Source organism: Myotis lucifugus, unplaced genomic scaffold, assembly GCF_000147115.1.
Source record: "Myotis lucifugus unplaced genomic scaffold, Myoluc2.0 scaffold_73, whole genome shotgun sequence".
Lineage (NCBI taxonomy): Eukaryota > Metazoa > Chordata > Mammalia > Chiroptera > Vespertilionidae > Myotis > Myotis lucifugus.
In genome coordinates, this window is record NW_005871121.1 from 3,522,850 (window position 1) to 3,536,047 (window position 13,198).

The 13,198-nt window shown below is 39.1% G+C and overlaps 1 protein-coding gene across 1 annotated transcript in view; it reads left to right on the forward strand.

The window, feature by feature from the left end:
• NDUFA5 (NADH:ubiquinone oxidoreductase subunit A5) overlaps positions 1-7,655 on the forward strand; it is a 32,943-nt gene extending 25,288 nt beyond the window's left edge. Inside the window, exons 3-4 of the mRNA XM_023755321.1 lie at positions 3,164-3,229; positions 7,488-7,655. Of these exons, the coding sequence (XP_023611089.1) occupies positions 3,164-3,229; positions 7,488-7,589 (168 nt within the window). The 3' untranslated portion in view covers positions 7,590-7,655. The remainder of the gene's footprint in view (positions 1-3,163; positions 3,230-7,487) is intronic.
• Positions 7,656-13,198: the final 5,543 nt, after the last annotated feature.

The following is a 13,198-nucleotide window of genomic DNA, read 5'->3' on the forward strand; positions in this document are numbered from 1 at the left end:
TAATACAGTTCCTCATGTTGTGGTGACCCCCAACCATAAAATTATTTTCGTTGCTACTTCATAACTGTAATTTTGCTACTGTTATGAATCATAATGTAAATATCTGATATGCAGGATGTATTTTCATTGTTACAAATTGAACATAATTAAAGCATAGTGATTAATCACAAAAACAATATGTAATTATATATGTGTTTTCCGATGGTCTTAGGCGACCCCTGTGAAAGGGTCGTTCGACCCCCAAAGGGGTCGTGACCCACAGGTTGAGAACCGCTGCTTTAGGCAGTAGACCGCTTTTGATTCTTTTATACCAAACTATATTACACTATTGTCAAATTCCCACACTAGCACTTATTTCATGAACTTTTGCAATTATCCAAAATTATGTTCATAAACTCCAAAAGTAATTGACATATATGCAATAAGTAGTCTAATGTAAAGAGCTTTTATCGTTTCCTTAGGTATACAACAAAACAATGCAATTTGATGTGGAACTTTTAGCTTGGTAATTGTGGAATTAATTTAATTGTGGAGGCTAAAGTCTCTAAAGGGGAAATTAGCATTTCTTTTAATTTTTCTTAAGGACAATGGGCTTATATATTTTTTCCCATTACAGAGTAAGAAATTTCCCTTTTTCCTTTCATAAGGTGAATGTCTTCAACTCTATTTTATTCTTTCTCTTCTAGCCTTAAAATGTAGTTATATTGTTCTATCTTAAAAGAAAAAGAAAACTTTTTATATCTTCCTTTACTTTTGCCCTGTTTCTCTTTTCTCTCATAGCCATTGTCAAGTGAAGAATAGTTCACTGTCATTTCTTTCACTTACTAGTTCTAAAATCGTTTTTCCTGGCCTGTGCTGTTTCAATTGCCTGCCTTTTAACTGGTCTGTGTATAGTCCCATTCTACATTATTGTATATCCTACACTGCCAGTACAGTGATATTTTTCAATATGTGAATTACAGTGTCTTTCTCCTTAAAAACTTTACCATGGTTTTCTGTCAGTGTTGCTCAAAGACTGAGTTTATAGGTTTATGCTGAGCTGGCTGTGGAAACTCAACTTTCTATCCTTATCTGCATGATTTTGATGTACAGTCAGGTTTGGAACCACTGGCTTACATGATAAAATCCTTGATGGATGGAAGGCCTCCAAGGTCTAGCTCTAGGTTATCTTCCCAATCTTATCTTACCATTTCCTGTTTTGTGCGCTATGCTCAGCAATACCACACTGCTGACAGTTATGGGAATTCCAGGCAACTTTATTTTTGTCCCCCCCCCCCACCCTCACCTTCCTGGAATGCTTACCTTCCTTATCTGTCTGGAAGTTCTTACTCAGTCCTCAAGATCCATTACCTTCTCTGTGAAACGTTTTCTTACATCCCTGAGTAGAGATTGACACCTTCCTTGCTTCCATTGTACCTATCACGCCATGTTTTATTTATGTCTTCTCGACTAGTCCATAAGTTACTAATGAATGATGATTGCATTCGTCTTGTATCCAAGAACCTAGAAAAGTACCTGGCACTCATATAAGGTCCCTCAGAAATGTTTGCTTATCCAAAAGGCTAAATACAAATAGTTTTTAACAACCCCTTATACTACATAATAGTTATATTGCTGATTCCTGTTTTTGGTTAAATTACCACAGATTTTTAACTCCCCTTAAAGCCACGCAGAGTCTCCGTGAATATTGTTATTATTGTAAAGTATCTATTTCCTAAGCCTAAAATGGAAATAAAAGTAAATATTTTTACAGATTATACTAGGGAGATAGTAATAGCATATTGGTGTAAAGCACTGGTTTGTAGCCTGTTCAATGATTTCATCTCAGTTCTAATACTAATTTGCTGAATGACTGTTGGCATATTGTCCATATTCTGTCTCAATTTCCTCATCTATAACTTGGGTATTCTAATATCATCCGTGAGCACTTATTGTTAGGACTGAATGAGGTAATTTATGTAGTGCTTAACACAGTTGCACGTGGTCCTCCCTAAAGAGATCGTATACAAGGGAAGATTTGCATAGAAGTGAAGGAACAAGCTGTGCCGCTATCCTGGGTTCACCAGCATATGCCCTGAGACAGGACGTGCCAGTTCCTGTAGAGACTATTTTTGTTCTTCTCCCGGTCTTTATTCCATTTCTGGGCATACCCCCCAACCACCACCACCATATTTATACTTATTTACATATGTGTGTAGAGGACATGGTTTTTGGTTCTCAAAAAACTCAGTCTATTAGAAAATAAGCAAATATATGCCATGAATGTACTATACTAGCATTCTTTTTTTTAAAAAAAGATTTCTTTTATTGAAGGATTTATATACACAAAGAAATGTGCAGAAATCATGAATTTTCACAAAATCATCACACCCAGCCCATGTTAACATCAAATCAAAAGAGAGGACATTTCCAGAACACCAACATCCTCTCTTGTTCCACTTAGTTATTATCCTCCTAAAGATAACTATTATGTCCGCTCCGACTTTTAGTTGTATTTTTGAAGTGGTTGTCCACGGCGGCAGTCTCCGGTGTTTACCTATGCCGCCATCTTCCAGCAGGCTCCTTTCCGAGAGAATCATTGTTTATAGTTATAGTTTGTTCATTCTCATGGCTGTATAGTATTCTATTATATTCAAACATTGTAGTTCATTCATTCTATGATATGTGGTCATTTGGATTGTTTGTAATATGAAGCTGTGATTTGTGCTTCTTTGAATTTTCTTGAACATGTCATTTGGTTAACATATTATGCATTTCTTTTTAGTTTACACCTAAGAGTGCAATTCTGGGTCATAGATTAGCTACTATTTTTAATGCTAATTATGTTAGAGGAAATATAGGAAATAATAAGAAAATAAAATGGTATTTTAAAATCTATATTTTAGAAAGACTGAATTAGGCATCATTTTTTTTAACTCTTGATAAACATGTTAATACATGTTTAATAATATTAAGATAGAAAAACATTAAAATAGAAAGATGAAATCGGTTTCCACCAACTATTTGATAAAAATTAGTAAGGGTACGATGAGAGAAAAATGAATTACATTTGTTATAGCAAGTGCATTTTTTGTATATGAGTTTTTAAAATATATGATATTGAAACATTCAGATATTGTGTTTACATATTTTTCTGTGTTTTTTTTCCCCCCTTAAATTATAGGAACCAGATGTTAAAAAATTAGAAGACAGGCTTCAGGGTGGCCAAATAGAAGAGGTGATTCTTCAGGTAAAGAAAAAGTTGAATATTTAGATGTTTGGCTTCAAAAGTTCAGAGACATAATGTATTGAGGCACAAAACTGACATTCCAGAAAGAAAGGAAAACTAAATTTCTTTTATCAACTCATCAAACATAAGACTAATCACAAGTAGAAAATACTTCTAATGTATATAACAGTTAAATATCATTGATTATAACTTGAATTTATGAGGCTTCCATTAGAAGTTTGGAGTTTTATATTTAAATATAATGGGCATGTTCTTATTAGCCTTACCTTAGTTCAGATTAGTTACACAATATTACTGTTTCTTGAATAATTTTATCTTTTTAGATACAAATACTTTGAAATTTTAACGGATTGGTAAGAATACTACAATTTTTAATTAAATTGGGGGAAATGATGCCCCCCCCCCTTTTTTAGTTGTGCATTTACCCGCCAATTACTAGTAAGATTAAATGTTTAAAACAATGTTCTTATATTTCATGTTCTATAAATTATTAGTATTTAAGAAATTTTTAATTGCTTTTTTAGAGAGAGACACACATTGATTTGTTGTTCCACTTATTTATCCATTCATTGGTGATTCTTGTATGTGCCCTGAATGGGGATCAAACCCACAACCCAGGCTTATCTGGATGACACTCCAACCAACTGAACCACCCAGCTAGGGCAATTATTAATATTTTGTTGTTGTTGTTAATCCTCACCTGAGGATATTTTTCCATTGATTTTTAGAGAGAGTGGAAAGGGAGGGGAAGAGATAGGGAAACATCGATGTGAGAGAGATACATCGATTGGTTGCCTCTCATATGAGCCCTGACCAGGGCTGGAGATTGAGCCTGCAACTGAGGTACGTGCCCTTGACCAGAATTTGACCTAGGACTCTTCAGTCCGTGGGCCCACACTCTATCCACTGAGCCAAACCAGCTAAGGCGATATTTTTATTCTATAATTTGTTTTTCTTACATATTTCTTTGAGAGTTGTTTTAAATTAAGAGATACTAACCTTAATCTTTTGGCATATTGCCTAAACATTTTTTTTAGCCTGTTGTTTTGTCTTTTGACTTCAATTGGATATTATCTCCCATATGTAGAGGTTTTAAAAATTTTTATTTGGACAAATAATCCTCCCTCAAAAACTCTCATGTCTTCCTCTTATGTGAGTCTTATAAATATTCAGTTCTGTTTCATTTATTTTTTACACTAGAGGCCCGGTGCACGAAAATTCGTGCACTCGGGGGCTCCCTCAGCCTGACCTGCCCCCTCTCACAGTCCGGGAGACCTCAGGGGATGTCCTACTGACGGGTTAGGCCCGCTCCCCATGGGGAGCGGGGCATAAGCTGCAGTCTGGTCTCCCTCTGCTGGAGGTGAGGGGGCCAATCATGGGAAGCCAACAACCCCCATCACCCTCTCGCTGCTGCTGCTGCCTCTGGCCTCCCTCTGCAGGAGTCGACTGGGATGATCAGGGGAAGACGACGCCCCATCGCGCCGCTGCTGCTGCCATTGCCAGCCACCGCTGAGCCTCGGCCCGGCCCTTGCAGCAGCTGCCGCCATGCCAGCTGCAGCTTGCCTGGGCTTGAGTCTCAGCCTCGGCCCTCGTAGCAGCTGCCGCCATGCCATCCACGGCTTGCCTGGGCCTGGGTCTCGGCCTCAGACCCCCAGGCCTGGCCGCACTCGGAGCTGGGAGGAGGTGGGACTCCCAGGCAGGCTCCGTGCTGCGCCTGCAGCATCAAGACCAGCCACGCCCACCTGCGTGCGCCCGCTGTGCGCCCAGCCATCCTGTGATGGCGTGGCGACTACTTAGCCTTTTATTAGTAAGGATTTTTTTGAATTTTTCAAAAATGTAATCATTTTTTCTTAAGTTTTCTTGCCTTTTATCAAAGGATAAATAAGAGGAAATATTTGAAATTATTGTAGATTAGGGAAGTATTTCAATAATAGACATATTTAAAAGCATTGTTAGATGGCTCCGTTAAAAGAAAAATAGGGCATTCAGACAACTTTTGATGAATGTCCTGTTTCAATCATTAGAGGCCTATTTTCCTGGCCTTTCTGTTCATTAGCATAAAGTACTAGATGTAGAGTATGGGAACTTACTGCAAACTTATTATTATTGTCCTCTTCCTAATCTTTTTTTCTACCTGATTTCACTTTGATCATGACTTTAGTTGATAAATTATCAAGCAATTGTAGTCTCATGATACATTAAGTATTTTTAAGTCAGTTCTGCAGTTCTGCACATTTTCATGGGCAATGTAAGGTTAATATTTCTATATAATAAAAGGGTAATATGCAAATTGACCCTAATGCCGGAACGACCGGTCGCCTCCTTGGCAGCACTAAGGATGTCAGTCAGACATCCCCTGAGGGCTCCTGGGCTGCCAGAGGGATGTCTGACTGCCACCTAGGCCCGCTGCCCCGGGGAGCGAGCTTAAGCTGGCAGGTGGACATCTTCTGAGGGGTCCCAGACTGCGAGAGGGCGCAGGCCGGGCCAAGGGACCCCCGCCCCCGAGTGAACGAATTTTTGTGTACCGGGCCTCTAGTGTTTTATATAACCCGATATATCTAAAATACTATTGAAACATAAGTATTATAAAAAATTGAGATATTTTACATTCTTTTTTATACTAAATCTTCAAAATTTGATGTGTATTTTAACACGTGCAGCACATCTGAATTTGAACTAGCTACATTACAAGTGCTCCCTCAGTAGTCACATGTAGATAGTGGTTACCATATTGGGCAGCCCATTCTAGAGCTATAGTAAGAGAGGGCTGAGGAAAGGATAGTGTGTCAGAAGCTAGAGACGAGGAAGGAGTGGGCTACAAGGGCTGTATGCAACTGGGTCCAGCTCTCTGAAATAAGGCTGGCTTCACTGATGGTTAGAGCTGGACAGCCTCCCCACACTACGGTGCTTTGGGGTCGTAGAGAAAGCATGAATATTCAAGAGACCCAGATCAAGGAAATGGCCATCCTAAGGGATATTTTTAATCAGTATTTATACTGTTTTCTTATTTCAGCCTTGGTAAATACTTCTACCTCCAGATTTCGTTTAGTCTACTATTTAACTCATTGTTTATATACATTTTAGACTGTTGCTGCTAAACATAGATTGGCTGTTCTGAACCACTTGAGAATTACAGCTTCTGCTAGGATGAATCTAAGCACTTATTCTGTTTTGAATTCCTTCCATGACATCCTGACAAGTGTTCAACAGTGTTCTTCCAAGTTGGCCAGAGTTGTCATAGGTCTCTTTGTTCTAGAAAAAATGTGAAATAATAAGATACATAAAATATATTTGTTAGATGTGTTATGAATTGTATTTGAAAGGAAAAAGCGAATGTAACAATCTGATTAAGGAAACTAGTTCAATCAAAAATATTTTTGTGCGCCTACTGCATTCTACATTCCATAGATCACTGTTTTACAGACTGGTCTCAAGTGATTATGGGTCATGAAATCAGATAGGTGGGTTGTGTCTAGTACTTAAAAAAATACAATAGAGCCTGGCTGGCATGGCTCAGCGTTTGAGTATTGAACTATGAACCAGGCACGTGCTGGGTTGCAGGCTCAGGGCCATGTATAAGGCAGCTGGTCAATGATTCTCTCTTATCATTGATGTTTTTCTCTCTCCCTGTCCCTTACTCTCTGAAATCAGTAAAAAAATTTGTTAAAAAATACAATAGAATATAGAGTGTATCACAGCTAGTAAATGTAATATTTTTTTCTTTGAGTTATATGTGTGTGTTATAGATCCCTTAGTAAAATTTTGTTTTGTTTCTTTTGTTTACTCTGAACCGTGGTAAAATAAAATTTGAAAGCCATTGACATCAATGAAGAGACATACTTTTGCTTCTCAAAGAATTTGTAGTCTAATGGTGAAATAGACAATTAAGATAAAAAAACTCACCAATTAAACTTTTGAACTACAATCTAATATCAAATTTTAATCAAATAGAAGAAATAAAAATCTATTATTCTTACTCTTGGTAGTTACATAACTGACAGTTAAGGTAATATTAATACATTGTTTGCGGGTAGTTTTAAACGCGCGCTAACAGGTGGCTCTACTTCTTACAGTCAACGTAAAACGTATAAATACGTTTCCTGCATACAGTGTGTTAATAATCAACATTTGATAGAACAGCTTATTAGGTACGACTATGAAAATAGTAGCTCTAGTAGTTATATTTTAGTTATTAGCTATGATAAATATCTATGAAACAGTATAAGCAAATGATTTTTTAAAAATATTTTATTGACAGGCTGAAAATGAACTAAGTCTGGCAAGAAAAATGATACAGTGGAAGCCATGGGAACCTTTAGTGGATGAGCCTCCTGCCAACCAATGGAAATGGCCAATATAATCATCATCAAATAACTTGTGTGTTGAAGGGAAAATGATGTGATTAAATGTTCTGTTATATCAAAAATGTTTCCATATTATTGACATCTTAGAATCAAGAAAACTGATAATGCAGAACGTTTTTAGGAGACTTGTAAAAACTGATAATTATGGTAACAGGGACTTGCAAATCAGTTTTTGTTCAAGCATTCAAATTGTCCTATATAATAAAACCCTAATATGCAAATCAACCAAATGGCAGAACAGTCGGTTGCTATGACATGCATTGACCACCTGCCTCTTGCACGCCCCCCACTGGGATGTGCCCGCAACCAAGGTACATGCCCTTGACCGGAATCGAACCTGGGACCCTTCAGTCCGCAGGCCGACGCTCTATCCACTGAGCTAAACCGGTTCGGCAGCAAATCAGTTTTTGTTAAAGTATTCAAATTGTCCTATATAATAAAACCCTAATATGCAAATCAACCGAATGGCAGAACAGCCGGTTGCTATGACATGCATTGACCACCAGGGGGCAGACGCTTAATGCAGGAGCTGCCCCCTGGTGGTCAGTGCACTCCCACAGGGGGAGCTCTGCTTAACCACAACCCAGGCTGAGGGGCTGCGAGTGCAGCAGCGGTGGTGGGAGCCTCTCCCACCTCCTCAGCAGCACTAAGGATATCCGACTGTGGCTTAGGCCCGTTCTTCGTGGGGAGCGGGCCTAAGCCTTCAATCAGACATCCCCCCTGGGCTGCCAGAGAAATGTCTGACTGCCAGCTTAGGCCTGATTCCCCAGGGAGCGGGCCTAAGCCCGCAGTCGGACATCCCTTCAGAGGTCCCCGACCGTGAGAAGGCACAGGCCAGGCTGAGGGATACCCTCCCCCCCCCCCTTCTAGTTTCAAAGATAATATATTTTTAAATAGAAGTTCTAGGAAGATTTGAAAGTTAATTGGAAAAATTCTTACGTGTTTTGAAACCAGAAAAGAAGTTATTGCTTAAACAAATGTATAGGTCACTATTTGAAGTGAAGTAGCAAGAGTAAAAACTAATAAATTAGAATTGATTGTACAGTTGAAGAAATTGATTTGTATTTGAAAGAAAGATTTATTTACAGTGGTAGTTGGAAAACTTTTTTGGGGGGGTGGGGCGGGCGGTCTCATTTAAGGGAGTTAGGTTTCTGGTCCTTAACCAAAGTACATCAGAATAGAAAGAGAATTTCTGTACAAGAAGAGATATTAAGAGTTTCTAAAGTTTATCTGGCATATGGATAGGCTTATTTTCAAAACATCTTGTATGGTTATAACTTCCAAGTGAAATCACTAAGGAGTTTTTACTAAGTTTCCAATATGAGGTAGTTGATTTTCAAACAGAACATAAAGCTGTTCAAGGAAAAAAGTGATTGATATGTTTAAGGGTAAACAAAAATAAAATTACTTCTCAGGTGTCCTCTTTTCTTTCTAGCCCTATATCTTTCTAAAAATTTAGTTAAATTTGGTATTTCTTTCCTTCAAAGATAGTACTTTTGGGTGTCTATGTGTATGTGCATGTGCATGTGCATTTTGCTATCTGTGGCAAAGCAGAATCTTTCAGATTGAGAAAATTATATTTTTCTTTTTCCCAATATATTCCCTTATAGAGCTGTACATTGAATGCTTAATAAATATTAAATGAAGTGGATTGAGTTACTTTTCAGCAGCCAGACTGTAAGGGGAAAGCTTCTGTGGGGAAGTGAGGAAAAGCATTAGAGAGAGAGGGTGAGGTCCAGGCTTCTCATTCCCATGATTCTAGTGCCATTGTGAACTCCAAATGGAGGCAAGTTGTAACTTCTCAGAAGGGCCTATTTCCTTCTCTGTAAAAGAAGTAGAATTTGTGATTTATAATTTCCTTTTCAATTCTAAACATTTGCTTTAATATGTCATACATTGTATTTATTGAGATCAAAATACATGATTGATCCTAAGGCATGTTTGCATAGATGCTTTCAGGATAATTTTTTAACCAACCATAAAAAGGTGGCTTGATGTGCCTTTGTCATATATTTAGCCCCAGTTCTCCCATGATTCTTGGGTATCATATATTTCATCAACAAAGCTCCAGTAGCTATTGATAAAAGGGGGCCTATTGATGTTTGCAGTTGAAATGTTCGTTGTAGTATAGTCGTAGTTGTAGTAATTATTATTAGAACTAGAGACCCATTGCACAGATTCGTGCACCAGTGGGGTCCCTCAGCCTGGCCTGTGTCCTCTTGCAGTCCAACATGCCCCAAGGGATGTAGTAGTGTACGAAGTGGCAGGCGGCTGGGGAGGAGCCCAAGCCCAGGCCAGCACTGCGCGCTCCTGCTCATCCTGGCCCCGCTGCTCTGCTACCGCTGCCGCTTGGTAGTGCTGCTGCAGAGGCGGGAAAGGCTCGTGCCACTGCAGCTGAGCTTGCCAGCCATGAGCCTGGGGCCCATTGGTCAGCTGAGCAGTGCTCCTGCTGTGGGAGCGCAGTGACCACCAGGGGGCAGCTCATGCATGGAGCGTCTGCCTCCTGGTGGTCAGTGCGCATCATAGCAACTGGTTGTCCGGTCGCTTAGGCTTTTATATCCTGTATAATAAAAGCCTAATACACAAATCGACTGAACAGTGGAACGACTGGTGGAATGACTGGTCGCTATGATGAGTACTGACCACCAGGGAGTAGACGCTCAACACAGGAGCTGCCCCCCGCCTGCAGGCCCTAGGCCAGGCAAAGCGGGTGCCAGCAGCCCCCCCCCCCTCCCGTCGCCCCACAGATCGGCCCTGATCACCAGCCAGGCCTAGGGACCCCACCCATGACGAATTTTGTGCACTGGCCTCTAGTATATAGATAATAGCTAATGTTTGTTAATGTTTGCCAGGCACTAAAAGTACTTGACTGATTTCACTTATTAAATACGTATGACAGCTAAGAGTGAGACCCTGAAAATTATCTTCATTTTCCAGAAAAGGAAACCAGAATCCAAGGTGAGTAGTGCTCCCCTGCAATTGTGCAACATGGGGATCCTGGAGAAATTGAGACACAGAGATGGTGTAATAACATACCCAGGGTTGCATAGCTAGTAACATGGAGCTACATTTTGAACCTAGGACAGTCTTGCTCCAGAACTCCTGCCCTAACCATTGTATTATTCCTTACGAATGCTTGAGATGTCACTCCTGCTGAGCCATATGGGCTGTACCAAAAGAATCTAGATCCTGCTTTCTTCACTTTTTCTGTCAAAGTACATACAAAGAATAAATACGAACAGAAGTAGTCAACTGGATTTTACTTTGTGCAAAAATCTGCACTTGGATCACAGGCTGATAATTGGTAGGTATCTGAAAGGCATTGCACTGTGGACCATCATCCTCTCACATTTCATAATTGCCATTCCAACTGCCCATACAACCTTACACTCGATTGCTTTTACTCTTTCAAATGTTTTAAGTTGCTTCCTATAAACTTCCAGATTAAGCTTTCCTGAGCAATTGGAGATGTGTTCTATTTAAAGATACTCAGTGTTGCTTAGTGGCATCTAGATTAACGTGAGTGAGTTTCAGAATGGCCCATTTCAATTTTCCTTAAGTTCCTCATATGTTTTATTCAATTACCATAATCCAGGCAATTCAAAAGAGAAGCTGATCAACTTGAGCTTTGTAAACAAAAAAACGGCAGCAAAATCAATGCCCCCTTTCTATCTGTGGACTGAATGCAGAATATTCAAATTTATGGGCATGCTTCATTTTGGGGTGAAAATGGTTTATATCTGTATAACTGATTTTTTATTTAACCTCTAATGATTTTGAGAGTGAAAGAAGTTATAAGGATAATAGGTATAAGTCATGACTGCCCTGGGCAAACAGGGTATGTGGCACCCACTTGGAGTAAGAATCAACTCTGAGGGTCGCCATCTCTTCTATACCAGGAGAAGTTGGTGTAGTCTGTCATCTGAATAGAAAGAATATGATGCCATTAGTGGCAACCATCATATGCCACCAGGCTTCACTCTTCGTTATTCTCCTCTCCTACCTTTCCCTCAACTTTGGGGATGGAGTTTATTTTGATTGTAGTATTTCCTCTCCCTCTCTCTCTCTCTCTCTCTCTCTCTCTCTCTCTCTCTCTCTCTCTCTCCCTCTCCCTCAATGAATTACATTTTTAATTGATTTTTAGAGAGATAGAAACATTACTGAGAGAGAATCAGCAGCTGCTTCTTGCACTCTTACAGGATATCAGTCCTACAACCTGGACATGTGCCCTGACCAGGAATCGAACAGGAGACCTCTTGGTTCATGTGTCACTCAACCATTGAGCCACACTGACCTAAAATGTAGAGAGGTGAAGGTGAGTTTTTGTTGTTAAAATGCAAAGCAGGTTTATTTGCATGGATGACAATGAGGATTAAAATACTAGATAAAAAGGAAAGAAAGCAGTCTGTCTAATGGAGATCAAGATTCCTAAGTAGCTGACTTTGGGACTTACTGCAACGGGAAGACTTGCTGTATTGCCTTTAGGATTTCACTTATATGCAGAATCTAATGAACAAAATAAAGTAGAAACAGATACAGAAAACAGACTAACAGCTGTCAAAGACTAACACCTGTGGAGTTGTGTGAAAAAGTTGAAGGGATTAAAACACCTCATAGACAAAAGTATGGTGATTACAAGAGGGAGAGCAGGGTGGGGACAGGTAGAAAGTAAAACGGGGATAAATGGTGCTGGAAAGAGACTTGACTTTGGATGGTGAACACACAAAACAATATACAGATGATGTGTTATGTAATTGTACACCTGAAACCTACATAATTTTATTAACCAATGTCGACTTCCCTCCACCCCCACCAAAAAAAGTTGTCTCTTCACCTGATGTTCAGCAGGCTTTTCAAACAGGCCTCTCCACTGGACTAGTTCTAATTTCTTCTGACAGCCATGGTGATAATTCAGATAGGCTGAACTCCAAAAATGTTGGAAAACAGAAAACTTTTTCACAACTCATTGGAAGCACAATCTGACTGGAATTGACATAAGGCTACTAGTATTGTAGTCTTTACCCCACTTTAATGTGAATATGATGTATTTTACCATAGAAGTATTAATGTACTTATAAAGTATAATTACTATATATCCACTGAATGTGTCACAGGATATATAGTAAATGCCCATATTAGTTTTCAAAAATGGGAAAGTCCTAAATTTCAAACACAGCTGTTCCTTATGGGTACAGAAAAGGGACTATGGAAATACTATCTGTAGTTCTAGTCTCTTCACTAGCTCACAAATTTAATCCATATAGATGATTTCCAAAGCATAACTTTAGGTCCTTGGTTTTCTAAATTCTTCTAATGCGTGTTTTAATTCACTCATTTATATCAAAACACATTTTAGCCTGAAGTAAAAATGAGAAATATTTTGAAATGCTTGATTTCATAAAGCCACTAGGTGACATCTTTAAAAGAAGAAAGACTGGGGCTAGAGGAGGGGGGAAAAATTGGGGGACATCTGTAATACTATCAACATCAAAATAAAATAATAAATAGAGCCAAACAACAAAGCATTTATTGTGTAATAAATGCTGAGATAAGGTAGTGTTCATAGAAATAAGATAGGTCATTATGGGCAATAAATCCAGAAATG